General features: G+C 36.8%; 2 protein-coding genes across 14 annotated transcripts in view; one reads left to right on the plus strand and one right to left on the minus strand.

Annotated features, from left to right (window-relative positions):
• Positions 1-17,351, plus strand: part of TASP1 (taspase 1) — a 254,206-nt gene that overhangs the window by 38,351 nt on the left and 198,504 nt on the right. For 12 of the 13 annotated variants that reach the window (XR_009454031.1, XR_009454030.1, XM_059705535.1 and 9 more), the window contains one exon: positions 13,120-13,240. The exons of the other annotated variant lie outside the window; for it this stretch is intronic. Coding sequence is in view for 10 of the 12 variants with exons in the window: in XM_059705535.1 (XP_059561518.1) it covers positions 13,120-13,240 (121 nt within the window). In the remaining 2 variants the exon portion in view is untranslated. The remainder of the gene's footprint in view (positions 1-13,119; positions 13,241-17,351) is intronic. 13 annotated transcript variants of the gene reach the window in all.
• LOC132239349 (peptidyl-prolyl cis-trans isomerase-like 1) lies at positions 16,150-17,023 on the minus strand. The gene has a single exon (XM_059705541.1). The coding sequence runs from the start codon at positions 16,675-16,677 to the stop codon at positions 16,291-16,293; it is 387 nt and encodes a 128-aa protein (XP_059561524.1). The 5' UTR covers positions 16,678-17,023; the 3' UTR covers positions 16,150-16,290.

Here is a 17,351-nt window from a genome sequence, read left to right on the forward strand (position 1 = left end):
GCACGATGTTTTCAAGGTTCATCCACTTATTCCTTTTTGTGGGATATTATTCAACATTTTTCATGTATATACTATAATTTTCTTCATCCATTCATCTATTGGTGGACATTTGAGTTGTTTCCACTCTTGCTATTGAGAACAGTGTTGCTATGAACATTCCAGTACAAGTATTCGTTTGAGTCAGATTTGTTGGGTTGTATGCTAACTCTGTATTTAAATTTTTGTGAAACAACCATACTTTCTACAGGAGCGCAACCATTTTGCATTACCAACAGCAATGTACAAGGGTTACAGTTTCTCCACATTCTGCTAGCACTTGTTATTTTTGTGATTATAGCCAACCTCATGTGGTTATGATTTTAATTTTTCTAATGACTAATGATGTGGAGCATCTTTCCCTGTGCTTGTTGTCCATTTGTATATCTTAAGAGAATTGTTGAAGTCTATTCAAGTCCACCCAGTTTTTAAATTGGGTTGTTGTTATTGAAAGTTGTAGGAATTCTTCATATATTCTGGATACCGTATTACTATTGCATTTCCCCGTATTTCTGAATTTGTGTCAAAGTACACACTTAAAAGGGAAAATAAATGATAACTGACCCTGTGATCTTTTTCTTTTCCTTATAGTCCTTTGACCATGCCCAGTACAAGAATGGTTTTTACTTTTTTAAATGGTTGAAAACCTGAAGTATTTACTTTGTAAAAAATTAGAATGTTCAAAGTAGGTTCGGAAAAAAATGGTTGAAAAATTTCATGACACTTGAAAGTTATATGAAATTCAAATTTCAGTGTTTATAAATGAAGTTTTATTGGAACATAGCCATGATCATTCATTTATGTATTTTTTCTGGCTGCTTTTACACTAAAATAGCAGACTTGAGTAGTTGTAGAATTTTCTGTGTGGCCTGCAAAGCCTGAACTATATAATATATCTGGCTCTTTATAGAAAAGACTTGCCTGGCACATAGATGTCCAACAAATATTTTTTAAATGAATGAATCTTAACCTATACCACCACAGAAGACTCTTAATTGAAAATTTTTCAATAATCCAGTTCTTGAAAATTTGAGCTTAATTGGCTACTAAACAAACAAACAAAAAAATCCCTCAATGAGTTTTTGGCAGTACATTTTCATTGGCCTCCATTCATCCTGTAAATATTGAGAATTGATGATGAAATACCAGGGAATTTGTAATTCTTGGGATAGTATCAGGTAAGATAGCTATATTGTGCAAGTTTTACTAGTGTTAGTTTGAAAAAGGCTATAGCAACAGTGGAGTATACATCCCGTTTTTATTCTCTGTTGTAAAAAAATAAAAAAGATAGTTTGTTTCAAAGCTATTTGTTTTTTTCCCTTTCCCATTAGCTTTACATCACTAAAGGTATTTGCTTATTAATAAAGACAGTAATGCAATTGCAGTTTGATATTTTAGCCTATTTAATTTTGGATAAGAGACTATATTAACACAAAGTTTTATTCTTCTGTATTTTAATCATCTAATGATGTTTTTTGTTGAATTTGTACTTGAAAAACAGTGTGAATACTAATATATTAGTAATTTCCTATAAATGTCTAACTTAAAAATAGATTGTAAATTGGACAGACATAAATCTTTTTATATAAAAATAACTATATAGTGTGCCAGTCTAGTTTTTCTACATTTGAAAACTAAATTGGTTGCATCTGTAAGAACTGTTAATAGAAGTCTCATAATAGATCTGCACCCCAAAGGTACAGTATACCTTATACTCATAGCCTTGCAAATAGTTATTTTATGTTAGGCTTTCAGCAATGGACATTAAATGGGTAATACAGATTGTGGTTTATAATGCAAGAGCAATGCTTTGCAGATCTTTGCCTTGGCCTGGTGTTTCCAGATTTCATTAATAGGCAAGGGTTTCCATGTCATGGTGGGCATGTAGCTCCTGACTTGTGTCTTCGCCTTCCTGCCCTCTCTGTGCTGGGTTAAGCCAAGGGGTCTTACTTTTTATAAGCTTTGTTTCTTCTGAAAGGTACAAATAAGCTTAAACAAGATTTTACTTTTAATAAAAACTAAAGATACTATTGCCTGAATTTATTTTATTTCTCTTGTTTTCATTGTGAAAAGATTGGATACTTAACACACTATTACATTTTCCTCGCATTTCTCTATAGGAGTAACCTGTAAGAATCAGTAAGTATCAGTTTGCTTAAAGGACTATTGTTCACAATGATTAATCTATTTATATTTAATTGCAGTTAACTCCTATTCATTCATTCTGCAAATATTTATTGAGTACCTACTGTGTGCCAAGCATTACTTTAGAAATGGGGATATAGCACTTAAACTTACAGAATTTACAGTCTATGGAGAGAATAAGACAAACAAAAGTATATGTAATTTTAGGTAGTAAAAAGTGCTATTAAGAAGAATGAAATAGTAGAGAAAAGAAATTGGTTGGGGAAATGCTAAGTTAGTAAGGGGAGGGCCCTCTGATAAGATGTCACTTGAGCAGAGACTGAACATCATAAGGAAAAAAGCTATGGTAAGATGTTGGGGAAGGGAGTTTTTGGTTAGAGAGAAAAGTATCCCAATGTCCCTTCTTATCACACTTAATTCTTCTTTATAATACTTACTTTATTGGACAGCAGCTATTTATATATACACACTAGAGGCCCAGTGCACTAAATTTGTGCATGGGGGCAGGATCCCTTCAGCCCAGCCTGCACCCTCTCCAATCTGGGTCATCCCTCTCACAATCCAGGACCGCTGGTTCCTAACTGCTCACCTGCCTGCCTGCCTGATCGCCCCTAACTGCCCCCCCACCCCCCGCCAACCTGGTTGCCCCCAACTGCCCCCCTCTGCTGGCCTGGTTGCCCCTCACTGCCTCCCTCTGCCAGCCTGGTTGCCCTCACTGTCCCCCCTGCCAGCCTGGTTGCCCCATGTGGTTGGTATTCAGTCTTTTGGTCGTCCCTCACTAACCTCCCTGCCGGCCTAGTCGCCCCATGCAGGCTGCTGCTCAGTCGTTTGGTCATCCCTCACTAACCCCCCTGCCGGCCTTGTCGCCCCACTCAGCCTCTTTGGTCGTCCGTTTGGTTGTTTCGGATGTGACGGCCCCTGGCTCTTTATATACATAAATGTGTTTCTATACACATACACAATCTGTATTTATTGACTCTTTTCCCTACTAGAATCATGCACTAAACTCAGCATTTCAAAGGAATGAATGAATAAATGTGAAGACCCTGGATTGGGTATGTTCTTGCTGTGCTCAGGGAATTGCAAGGAGCTTAGTATTGCTGGTGCATAGTAAAGGAGAGGGAAAATAGGAGGAAATAAGTTGGGAAAGGAATGGAGAGGCCAGATCACCTAGGGCCTTGTAAACTTTGGAAATTAGCACTTGGGAATTTATTCTATGTATGATGGGAAACTGTGGTAGGTTTTTGAATGAGAGTAATCGAAAGTATTGTTGGCTTCTGATTGGGCATAATGATTACTAGTTGTATAAAATTATTCGGATCAGAAGGTAACTATAGTTGAACATTTGAAAAGTTTATGCATATTATTTATAAGAATAAAGTTAGTATATAGAGTGACCGGTTTATATCAAGTGATAGATATACTTTTTGTCAACTTTCTTGAAGTACAATTTATATACAACAAAACTTGCCAATTTTAAGTGAGCAGTGTAATGAGTTTTGACAAATGTATACAATCATGTAACTACCAATACAGTCATGATCATATAACATTTAATCACCCCCAAATTCCCTCATGTGCCTATCTGCCATTGATTCCCTTTCTCTCACTGGCCCCTAATAACCACTCTGCTTTTTATAATAATTTGGCCTTTTATAGAATTTGGTATAAATGAAATCATACAATATGTGGTCTTTTGTAACTGGCTTCTTTCACTTAGCATAATGATTTTGAAATTCATCCACATTGTTGGGTACGGTAGGATTTTGTTTCCTTTAATCTTGAGTAGTATTTCATTGTATTGTTACATCACATTTCGTTTATCTGTTTACCAGTTGATGGGCATTTGGATTGTTTCCAGTGTTTGGCTGTTCTGATTAAAACTAATATGAGCATTTGAATAAAAGTCTTTATGCAGACATATACTTTCATTTTTCTTAGATAAATATTTAGGAGTACAGTTGGTGGATCTATGGTAAGTGTATGCTTAACTTTAAAGAAAGCTGTCAAACTATTTGCCATTTTCATTCTCACCATCAATGTAGGCTGAAGTTCCTTCACATTCTTGCCAATACTCAGTATTGTCAGTCTTTCTAATTTTAGCCATTTCAGTGGTTATCTTGTAGTAATTTGCATATCCCTAATGACTAATGGTATTGTGCATCTTTTCATGTGTTATTTGTAATCTGTACATAAAATTGCCCATTAAAAACTTTGGATGGTTTGCTTTAATGAATTGTATGGATTTTGAATATGTATGTACATATTCTGCATGCAAGTCCTTTATGTTTTGTTAAAATTTTCTTCTAGGCAGTGGTTTGATTTTTTAAAAAAATAAACTTTTTATTTTAGAACAGTTTTAGATTTATAGAAAAATTGAGAAGATAGTGAAACAAGTATTGTATTGAGTCTGAAAAAAATTGAAGAATGAAGTCGCAGACAAAAACGACTAACAGAATCGAAGTTTATTGGGAGAAGCCACTCCTGGAAAAGGTGTAACTCGGGTTCCAGGAACAGATTCATGTCCAGAGCTTTCTTTTCATGTTATAGTCAGGAGTAGTTTAGCATCCAGGCTAATTAAAATCTAAGTCTATGTGTGAAGGCCCACATGACCATAAGCCACGTGGGCACAGCGGATATCCTCCCCCACAACAGTAATGTCAAGTATCCATTGTGTGCTGCCCTGGGAGAGAAAGGGATGGAGGGTGCCCTTTTTGGGGTATATATGCTTGCCTCACTGACTTGAGATTGTTTATCTGCACGCTGTCTGTCTTAGTAATATCCATACATTTTAGAGCTTATGTCTTCCACACATGACCTTCCTTCCCAGTCCAGTTGGGATGTCTTAATAACTTCTAGTTGGGTTCCCAATTCTATTTCCCTGCCCCCAGGGTCCTAATGCCTCACTACCTAGCTTCCTTTTGTCTCCTAAGTAGTACAGAGAATTCCCGTGTACCTAACACCTAATTTCCTGTTATTAACATTTTACATTAGTATGTACATTGTTTATAATTAATGAACCTATATTGACACATTATTAAAGTCCATACATACTTCATTAAGATTTCCTTAGTTTTTGCCTAATGTAAAAGTCTTTTTTTTTATTCCAAAGGGTTTTTCATCTTATTTTAGTTTACATTTCTAGAAATTCAGTTTATTTTTTTAATACCTTTTCTTTCCTCCTTATCCTTATTTTTTCTTATACCTCCTTAAATATGTAGAGTATGTTCATATGAAAACTAGTTTAACATTGTTAGCTAACATTATAATTGTTTGCTAATTCTATCTGTGTCATTTCTGGGTCTCTCTTCATTGTTTGATCATTCTGGTTATGGGCCATATGTTTCTGATTATTTGCATGTCTCGTTATCTTTGGTTTTGTGCTAAATGTTGTGAAATTTATATTTTGGGGAGTTGGATATTGTAGTATTTCTTCAAATATTGTAGGACTTTGTTCTAGGACACTGTTGTTAGTTTAAATCACTTCAATCCTTTTGAGGCCTTGCTTTAAATTCTTGTTAGTGCAGGTTTAGAGTAGCCTTCCTTCAGGCTCAACTTTTTTTTCCCTTTCTTTTTTTTAAAATTTTATTTTATTGTTTAAAGCATTCTTTTTTCCCCCTATTGATCTTCCCCCGGCCTCCCCTACCTCCCGGCACATGCCCTCACCTCCCAGTGTCTTGCGTCCATTGGTTATGCTTATATGCATGCATACAAGTCCTTAGATTGATCTCTTACCTCTCCCCCTCCCCCAAACCCTCCCAGCGTTCCTGCTATAGTTTGACAGTCTGTTTGATGCTTCTCTGCCTCTGTATCTATGTTTGTTCATCAGTTTATAATGTTCTTTATTATCCATAAATGAGTGAGATCATGAGGTATTTTTCTTTCACTGACTGGCTTATTTCACTTAGCATAATGCTCTCCAGTTCCATCCATGCTGTTGCAAATGGTAAGAATTACTTCTTTTTTACAGCAGCATCGTATCCACAAATCAATAAATGTGATACACCACATAAACAAACTGAGAGATAAAAACCATATAATCATATCCATTGATGCAGAAAAAGCATTTGACAAAATCCAATACCCTTTCTTGATAAAAACTCTCAGCAAGGTGGGAATAGAAGGATCATACCTCAACATAATAAAAGCCATATATGACAAACCCACAGCCAGCATCATACTCAATGGGCAAACACCAAAACCATTTCCCCTAAGAACAGGAACAAGACAGGGATGCCCATTCTCACCACTCCTGTTCGACATAGTACTAGAAGTACTAGCCATTGCGATGAGACAAGAAGAAGAAATAAAAGGCATCCAAATTGGAAAAGAAGAAGTAAAACTGTTTTTATTCGAAGATGACATGATATTGTACATAGAAAACCCCAAAGACTCCATCAAAAAAACTACTAGACAATAAATGAATTTGGCAATGTAGCAGGATACAGAATTCACACCCAGAAGTCTATGGCTTTTCTGTACACCAATAATGAACTCACAGAAAGAGAAATTTAAAAAGCAATCCCATTTGCCATTGCAACAAAAAAATTAAGATACCTAGAAATAAACTTAACCAAGTAGACAAAGGACCTGTACTCAGAAAATTTCAGGATGCTGAAAAAAGAGATAGAGGAAGACATGACCAAATGGAAGAATATACCATGTTCATGGATTGGTAGAATCAGCTTCATTAAAATGTCCATACTACCCAAAGGAATCTATAAATTCAACGCAATCCCCATTAAAATACCAATGGCATACTTCAAAGACCTAGAACAAATTCTCCAAAAATTCATCCAAAATAAAAAAAGACCCCGAATAGCGGGCCCAACCCTTGAGGCATTACCTCCTAAGATTTTTCTGATACCCTCATTCTGGCTGATGGGACCATGATCTATTCTCACCTCTGTGTGAGCTTCAGAAATTATTCAGCTTACTAAAGTTCTGTAGATGTTTTTTCCTTGGCCTTGCTTGTTTTCTTACAAGTGTAATACTTTATTTAAAGACTAAGGGTCTCTGGAGCGCTCACCATGTAGCTTTCTTTTCTTTGTACCCTGTACTGCATATTCTAGCCTTCCTGGCCTCCTTGAACTTATAATGGTCTCCTCAGCTCTAGAAGAATATTGGCTCATCTTTGGGTTCCTCTTTCCTGTGCTATGGCCTAGAAAGTATCTCTAGGAATTATGTTGAAGTGTTTGATTTGTGTCTCTTCTCACATGATCAGAGTCCTGTGCTAGCAATTGAATGAAGTACATTTGTCTCATATATTTTGTCTGATTTTCTAGTTAGAACAAATATGATCCCTATTATGCCTTTAGTATCAGAAGTACAAGTTTAGTGGACATACCTTGAAGTTATAAATATATTTTGAAGTATGAGAAATGTTTTTGAACATTCTTCAATTTTCTTGCATACTTTTTCCTTATGTTTTATAAAAACGTCAAACTTAAACTATCATGCAAGAACCATTTTCAGAATAACTTAGTTCAGCTTCTGATTTCTAATTGGATATTATGTTGAATTTAATTTTTAGAGCTGATTAGCTGATATATCCTATTTCAGAAATTGTTGAGGTAGTGTATATGTTGTGATATTATATGTGTATTTTAGGAATTATTTAATATGGATGCTTTACATTTTCTAAAATTTCAACTCTTTTATTATATACTTTGAAGAGATACATGATTAAGCAAGGGAAGTTATATAGATAGAATTAAAAAGACTTTTGGTAATTTACTTTGCTTACGATCTCTGTTATATGCCTAAAGAGGCTTCTGATCTGGATTTTTATGCTTTTCACAATATGAAATAATCTAGGCAAGAATTTAGTCTTCATCTGTTTTAAACCATAATTTTTCTTTAGTTGTGATCTCTTTCCCAAGATTTGTAACTGATTTAGCTAGAAATATTCACTTGGGAAGCCTTCTTAGAAGTCATTATGCCTAGTTATGCACACTCTTCTCTCCACCTTATAAAAAGCCTTGTCTTCCTAATTATTTTATTTTATTTGTCTCAAGTTTGTAAGTTCTGATTTTTTCCTCTCCTTCCTTTCTGTTCTCCCTGCTATCATTCCATACCAATCCTCTTCCCTTTCTTTTTCATACAATATATGCATGTCAGTTTATATTTCTTTGACCAATATACTCATCTTGTCTTTCTCTTATACAGAAAAAGACAAGCTTCTTTTTCTGGCTTCCCAATGTTTTCCCATATATTAGTAAGTCCAGATTCTCATGATTAGCATAGGGCAATCTCCATATTTGGCTCCGACCAAGCCTTTTTGTTGAGTAGTATCTTCTATAGTTCTGACACTTTCCTATTGCTGCCATGTTGCTCACCTCATTTCCACCAACTGGAATTTTCTGGCCTCCTGGCTACTATTTTCCTTCTGTTAAACAAAAGTCTGCTGTTAACTTCTCTATCTCATAGTGGGCTATTTCCTTTTGAGTACTGAAAATATTCATCATATGTATCATTCATTTTCTATTTACTTATACAGCCCTCTTGTTGTTTTCTACTCTGTTATCTTACTTTCAAAATTCTGTGAACAGTTAACTTGTCTAACTGCATTAGGACAAAAGCCCTGGTCTCAAATCTCTGACTCCTTTGCTCATATTATAGGCACATATTAAGAAGGTTTTAATGTTGTCAGTTTTTCTTGAATTTGGCAGAAATTCAGGAAACTGGGGACATTTGAAGATGATTTGGGGCATTTGGTGATCTTTAGGTTGATCCAAATTGTACTGGTTCTCATGGTGATACTGGTCTCACCTTAGAACAGTTAATTTTCTGGATTGACTCCAATTTCTGGAATGTGAGGTAGAGTTGTTCGTATGTTATGCTGGAGTAGGCCCTTCATTTATGCAGTGATTCTCTAAGTGTCAATCTAATCTCTTTCCCTTCTCTCCCCTCCTTGTTTTAAAAAATGGAATCTTTTGGGACTTTGTCCCCATAACATTTATTTTTATTGTAAGATTTTATATTATTACTAGAGGCCCGGTGCACGAAATTCGTGCACTGGGGGTGGGGTGAATGTGTGTGTGTCCCTCAGCCCAGCCTGCACCCTCTCCAATCTGGAACCCCTTGAGGGATGTCCGACTGCCTGTTTAGGCCCGATCCCTGTCGGACATCCCTCTCACAATCCAGGACTACTGGCTCTCAACCACTCATCTGCCTGCCTGCCTGCCTGATTGCCTCTAACCGCTTCTGCCTGCCAGTCTTATCACCCCCTAACCACTCCCCTGCCAGCCTGATCGACGCCTAACTGCTCCCCTGCTGGCCCGATTGCCCCCAACTGCCCTTTCCTGTCAGCCTGGTCGCCCCCAATAGCCCTCCCCTGCCGGCCTGGTCTCCCCCAACTGCCCTCCCCTGCTGGCCTGGTCTCCCCCAACTGCCCTCCCCTGCCGGCCTGGTCACCCCCAACAGCCCTCTCCTGTAGGCCCAGTCGCCCCCAACTGCCCTCCCCTGCTCGCCTGATCACTCCTAACTGCCCTCCCCTGCCGGCCTGGTCACTCCTAACTGCCCTCCCCTGCAGGCCATCTTTTGGCAGCCATCTTGTGGCCACATGGGGGCGGCCATCTTGTATGTTGGAGTGATGGTCAATTTGCATATTGGTCATGACTAATTAGCATATCTAGTCATGACTAATTAGCATACCTGGGCTAATTAGCATATCCTTCTTATATAGGATTTAAAAAAAATATATTTTATTGATTTTTTTAAAGAAAGGAAGGGTGAGGGTTAAAGAGTTAGAAACATGGATGAGAGAGAAACATCGATCAGCTTGCCTCCTGCACACCCCCTACTGGGGATGTGCTCTCAACCAAGGTACATGCCCTTGACCGGAATTGAACCTGGGACCTTTCAGTCCACAGGCCAACATTTTATCTACTGAGCCAAACCGGTTGGGCAAGATTTTATATTATTAGCTTTTTCACTTATTCTCTTGTTGGAGATCATGTGATATGGTCTTCATATAGTAAGACTAGTGGTATATATTTTTTAAAAACTGCACTCACTGTATTAGAAAAACGAGGTAGTGGGTTTTTTTTTGTAACTTTATTGAATATTTAAACTTTATTTTTATCATTGACACTATTACAAAAGTCCCCATTCCTTGCCCCGCACCTCCACCACCACCACCTGCCTTTTGCCCAGTTCTAGCACTACCTTCCCTCTGGCCGTCACTGCACTCTTGTCTGTGTCTATGTGTCATGCATATATGTCTGTCTATGTGTAGGTTTTGTGTAGACAATTCATTTCTCTTAGATACATACCTAGAAGTTGAATTGGTGGGTCAAATGGTAACTCTATTTAACTTTTTGAGGAACTTCCAGATGTTTTCCAAAGTGGCTAAACCATTTTACATTCCTACCAGCAATGTATGAGGGTTCTAGTTTCTTCATATCCTTGCCAACACATCTGTCTTTCTGTTTCTTTTTGATGTTATTGTAAGTGGAATTGTGGGTGTGAAATAGTATTTTATTGTGGTTTTGATGTGTTTTTCACTGATGACTCATGTTGTCAAGCATCTTTTTATGTGCTTATTGGCTATTTACATAGCTTCTTTGGAGAAATGTCTGTTTACATCTTTTGCCCATTTAAAAATTCAGATATTTTTTCATTTTAGAGTTGTAGAATTTTTTTATATATATATCCTGTATACAAATATCTTATGAGATAAACAATTTGGAGTTTTTCCCCACCTTTTTTTAGGGTGTACTTTGAAACATGAAGTTAATGTTGATGATCCAGTTTACTTAATTTTTTCCTTTGTTGCTTGTGCTTTTGGTGCCATGTAACATTTGCTCTTCATTTTCTTTGAAGGATTTTATAGTTTTAGCTCTTTCATTTAGGTCTTTGATCTCTTTGATTTAATTTTTGTCTATGGTGTGAGATAGTCTAACTTCATTCTCTTGCATATGGCTATGTAGTTGTCCCAGCACCATTTATGCAGATAGTTTCTTTATTGCATTGTTGTGGCATCCTGTTGAATTGACCATAAATGGGAGGCCTCTGTCTGGACTCTCAGTTCTATTGCATTGATGTATCTGTTTACCCTTAGCGGTATGTCTGTATCAAACTGTCTTGATTACTGTCGGTATGTATAGTAAGTTATAAAATCTAGAAATGTGTTAGCCCTAGTGTTTTGTTTCTCTTCTCAAGATTGTTTTGCCTATTCTGAACCCCTTGCATTTCCATATGAATTTTAGGATTAGTTTGTCAATTTCTGCAAATAAAAATGGCTGGTAGGATTTGATAAGGGATTGTTTTGATTCAGATCAATTTGGGGACTGTTACATCCTAAAGATATTAAGCCTTCTTGTCTATGTACATGGCTGTCCTTCCATGCTGGAGGTTAAAGCCAACAACAGTTAGCATATTAATGCAAAAGGAAAACATTGGAAGGCCAATGGACTTTGATATTCAGCAGGGCTGAAAATCAGCATAATATTGCCCTGTTGTGGGCTCAGTGGCTCAAGGCAATTTCCTAACCTGATAATCCTTACGTTGTTTACCAAACTCTACTTTTGATCTGCCTGTATGCCTTGCTGAAGGGCAAATGTATATTCAAGTAAATAAATAGTGGACCAGGCCAGAAGTCGGTGTCTCTCTCTTTAAGAAAGAGGCTCCACCTGGCCCCCAATGCCCTCTAAATTCATATTTCTTGTATAGTACATTCATTTGTGCATTGGCCTCTCCTTCGGACCCTGAACCTAGCCTTGAACATCGTGGCACTTCCATTTGCTTAGGTCCTTTTTAAACCCTTACCTGAGGATATATTTTTATTGATTTTTAGAGAGAGGAAGGGACACAGAGAGAGAAGAACATTGATGTGAGAGGGAAACATCAACCCATTGCCTCCCTTACTTGCCACGACCAGGGATTGAACCCGCAACCTAGGTATGTACCCTGACCAGGAATTGAACCCACAAATTTTTGGTGAATGGGACACTCCAACTAACTAAGCCATACACCAAGGCAGGTCTTTAATTTTTTCAACATGCTTTGTAGTTCTCAGTGTACAGGTTTTATACTTTTGTTAAATTTATTCATAAATATTCTTTTTGCTGTTTTTGTTAAGTGGAATTGTTTTCTTAATTTGATTTTTGGATTTTTCATTGCTAGTGTGTAGAAATAAAATTGAGTTTTGTTTCATCTTATATCTTACAGCCTTGTTGAACTTACTAGTTTTAATAGTTTTTTAGTGGAGTCCTGATAATTTTTTTGTATATAAGATCATTTCATCTTCAAATAGAGGTAGATAACTTTACTTCTTCCTTTCCAATATAGATTCTTTTTACTTCTTTTCTTTTTTTGCCTAGACTCCTATCCAGAATATCTGGTATAATGTTGAATAGAAGTGGTGAGAGTGAACATTGTTGTACTGTATGTATTGTTCCTGATCTTAGGGGAAAGCATTCTGTCTTTCACTATTAATTATGCTGTTAATGCTGCAGTTTTTGTAGGTATCCTTTATTGTATTAAGGAAGTTCCCTTCTATTTTTACTTTGTTGAATGGTTGTTTTTTTTTTCATGAAAGGATGTTGGATTTTTGTCAAATTCTTTTTCTGTGTTGAGATGATCATGGTGTCTTGTTTTTGGTTTTTGTTCCTTTATTAACATGGTGAATTACATTGATATTAAACCAAACTTGCTTTCTGGGATCCCTCTTTTTCATGGTATATAATCCTTTGTTGCAATTGGTTTGCTAGTATTTCCTTGAGGATTTTTGGTGACAATATTCATAAGGTATATTGGTCTGTAGTTTTACTTCCTTATGATGCATTTGTTTTGTTCTGTAATCATAGTAGTATTGCTATCATATAATGAGTTGGGAAGCATTCTTTCCCTTTCTAGTTCATGGAATATTTTATGAAGGATTGATATTAAATCTTCAAGACTAAAGGTATTTTAATTTTTGTTTTTATCTTTTAGGATTCTCCTTTTACAAATGCAGGAATGGGATCTAATCTAAATCTCCTGGGTGAAATTGAATGTGATGCCAGCATAATGGATGGAAAATCCTTAAATTTTGGAGCTGTTGGAGCATTGAGTGGTATGTGGACACTGTAACACACTATCTTTGTTCTTTATAAAACTATGAATATTACCATTCCATGGCATCTAAAGACCTAGTCCAGTTTTTTCTACTAATTGGAATAGTGTTAAAAACAAACTTTAAAAATTTTTTTTACTAAATTTAAAACATGAAATTTTAGCTGTATATAGTCTTTGTTAGAGTTTGATCATTCTCCATCCCCTCAAGAGATTATAGACATTTCAAATGTGTTAGCATATTCTCTTACTTTTATAATTATTTGAAATAATAATTTTATAATTACTTGAAATAATGTATTTTTGTTGTTAAAAAATTCAAATGACATACAAGCATACCTCAGAAATATTGTGGGTTCTGTTCCAGACCACCTCTATAAAGTGAATATCCCAAAAAAGTATCACATGAAGTTTTTGTGTATATTAGAGTTAAAAAAAAATAGGCTTCCTTGGAATTTCTATACACAGAATTATATCACCTGTGAATCATGGCAGTTTTGCTTTTTTCTTTCTAATGTTTAAATGTTTATTTATTTTTTTCTTGCATTATTATACTGGCTATGACATCCAGGGCAATGTTGAATATAAGTGGTAATAGTGTACATCCTTGCCTTTTTCCTGATTTTAGAGCAAGAGCATTAAATATTTCACCATTTCGTATGCTGCTAGTTGTAGGATTTTCATAGATGCTCTTTATCATATTGAGAAAGTTCCCTTCTAATCTTAGTTTGCTGATAGTTATTATTATAAATGGGTATTGAATATAATTAAGTGCTTTTCTGCATCTACTGAGATATGAATTTTCTTCTTTATTTTGTTAAGGGAAATTTATGTTCCCTTCTTGGCATAAAATCTTCTTGGTCATAAGTTTTTATTTTTCATATTTTGCTGATGTTCAAGATTTTTGACATTTATGTCCGCATAATAGGCTTTAATTTTTCTTTTTTATAATATTCTTTTCAGGTTTTGGAATCATGGTATGGCTGGCTTCATAAAATGAGCTAAGGATTTTTTTTTCTCTCTGATCTTTGAAATAGTTTGTGTATGATTGGAATGATTTCTTTTTAATTGTTTGGAGAAATTCATTAGTTATTCTAAATTAGTAGTAGAGTTTTTGTGGGAAGTTTTTAAAAAAGGGATCCAATTTCTCTAACAGTTATAAGACTGTATTTTCTTTTTCTCTTGTGTGTTTTTTCAAGGAATTTGTCTTATATAAGTGTTCAAATTTCTTAGCCTAAAGACTTTTTTGTTAGCTTTCATTATTTATTTCTAGTCTTTAATTTCACTGTGGTCCTAAAACATATGCTGTAAGATTCCAAGCCCTTAAAGCCTTTTGAGACTTGCTTTATGGCCCAGATTATGATGTGTTTTTGATAAATGGTCCATGTGAACTTGAAAAGAGTATGTATCTTATAGTTGTTGGGTACATGTTCTACATGTCAGGTCTATTCGACTATTCATTTATTCCAATATTCTATATTCTTTCTGATTTGTGTGATAGATAAGAAATGGTATTTCAATTTGGTTTTATTTTCTTTTATTGTAATATTTTATTGGTATTTAATGAAGTTTCACATGTTTAAAGGCCATTAACATTTTTCTGTGAACTGTATATACCTCGTATGTGGCTTGCCTTTTAAAACTCTATAATGTGCTTTATCATATTGGAATTTAAAATTTTTATTTGTCAAACTTATTTCTCTGTTGTGGATTTTGTATTTTGCATCTGTAAGGTTTCTCTCTCATAATTATGAGTTTGGTCACCCATATTTCCTTCTAATATGTGCATAATATATTTTTATTTAACTCTTTTTTTTTTTGTTTGTTTTAAAATTTCAACCATTAATGGCATTTTATTAAGGACAGTGATGGCGAACCTTTTGAGCTCGGCGTGTCAGCATTTTGAAAAACCCTAACTTAACTCTGGTGCCGTGTCACATATAGAAATTTTTTGATATTTGCAACCATAGTAAAACGGACATATTTTTGATATTTATTTTATATATTTAAATGCCATTTAACAAAGAAAAATCAACCAAAAAAATGAGTTCACGTGTCACCTCTGACACACGTGTCATAGGTTCGCCATCACTGATTTAGGAAGTTTCTATGTATCACACAGGTATTAACTTCCTCTCATAACCCCCCTAAAAATACAGAAAAATTAAAAAACAAGAAAAGCCCTTAACATATAAAATTTCAGTTTCTCTAAAGTCTTAGGTTAAAAAAGAAAAAGGTAGTGGCACTTCTCCTTTATGAGAAGAATTCAGTCTTTTCTTAGGCTCACTACAGATTTCTATTCCTTCCTGGGCAAAAAATGGTCAACGCTTCTGCCTCCTTTTAGTAAATTCATTTCTTGATTATTACACATTAGCATTCCCCACTTGACACCTTCTTAGACACTTGATTGTTGGATGCATTTCTCATTTGGCAAACATCCAATGTGGCTTTGCGTGGGATGTCTAAGTGTCAGGAACAGCAGTGTTGATGTTCTGCTTTTGAGGGGGAAATATATGTAGCGATGCAGACATTCCCAGGAAGAACAAATGTAGGCTGAAAAGGGTGTGCACAGAGTGCAGTGGGCTGACAGGCACTGCGCGGTTTGAATTCTGTGGCCCTCAGCCACCGAAAACTGTAGTGCAGGCCAGAATATAAATCTTCGCAGAAAGAAGTTTGGTTGGACAGTGAAATGGCAGAGCTGGCTTCATGTTGTTCCAAGGGTATCAGACAGAGGCACACAAAAAGCAGTATGGGTCGTCTGCAGTGAGCAGTAGTCTGTGTGTGATCATGTATGGGCAGTTCTGGAAATTTCTGTTAACGAGGCTCAGGGAGAAGGGACAAGAAGCATCCTATTAAAATGCACTTCCACCTCTAACCTAAGCTCCCAGGCCTTCTTGGCTCTGGGATTCACAAGGCCAAAATAAAGTTCAGAGTGTGTCACCTAGGTCACCTGGAAACTCGTTCACTTGGCCATTTCAGAAGACCTGGCGAGCAGCAAGACTACCCAGAAGGTTATGCCTTGATGATCTTCACATCGTCCACAGGGCGGTCCTAGGAGTTTGTTTCCACCATTCCTACTCGATTCACCATTCCTATACCCTGGCACACGCGGCCAAATATGGTGTGTTTGCCATCAAGCCACTGGGTGGGAGCTAGGGTCACAAAGAACTGGCCACCGTTGGTGTCTGGCCCTGCATTGGCCATTGCAAGAATTCTAGCCCCCGTGAATTTCAAGTCTGGATGAAACTCATCTTCAAAATGCTTGCCATAGATAGATGCACCACCTCGACCTGTTGGGTCACCTCCCTGGACCATGAAGGCTGTGATGATTCTGTGGAATTTGGTGCCATTGTAGTAACCTCGACGAGCCAACTCAGCAAAGTTCTTGCAGGTCTTTGGAGCATGCTTCCAGTACAGCTCCAGCACGATGGTCCCCATGCTGGTCTCCAAGTAGACGTTGGGCGGCTGCCAGGAGTCGGGGGTGGGGGTGTGGGGGAATAGCCGCCATCGCGGAGCCGGCCGAATCTTTCCCCAGCAGTTGCCACTTCCGGTGTCGATTCCCCGGGGACCCGCTGGTGCAAGGCACACTTCCGGTCCCCGCCGTTCAACCCTGTGATGCCAAGATTGGAAGAGTTGAGAAAAGGAAGAGGAAGGACACCACCTCCAAAGCCAGGAGGCTGGGGTGCGAGGCCTATTTAACTCTTTTTTTTTTTATTATATATATATATTTTATTGATTTTTTACAGAGAGGAAGGGAGAGGGATAGAGAGTTAGAAACATCGATGAGAGAGAAACATCAATCAGCTGCCTCCTGCACACTCCCTACTGGGGATGTGCCTGCAACCAAGGTACATGCCCTTGACCGGAATCGAACCTGGGACCCTTGAGTCCGCAGGCAGACGCTCTATCCACTGAGCCAAACCGGTTAGGGCGAGGCCTATTTAACTCTTAAATGCATTATTTATTTTTCTGAAATGACCAACAAATTGTCCCTACATAATTTATTGAATAAGAACAATAATAATTACCACTTATTAGATAACTATTGCATAATGTGCATTTTTCTCCAGTAGTTTATATATATTAAGTCATTTAGTTCTCACAATAACATG

This window comes from Myotis daubentonii, chromosome 8 (assembly GCF_963259705.1).
Source record: "Myotis daubentonii chromosome 8, mMyoDau2.1, whole genome shotgun sequence".
NCBI classification, from domain to species: Eukaryota; Metazoa; Chordata; class Mammalia; order Chiroptera; family Vespertilionidae; genus Myotis; species Myotis daubentonii.

Coding starts and splice junctions, on each gene's coding strand:
- LOC132239349 (XM_059705541.1), bottom strand. CDS start 16,677: ATGGGGACCATCGTGCTGGAGCTGTACTGGAAGCATGCTCCAAAGACC.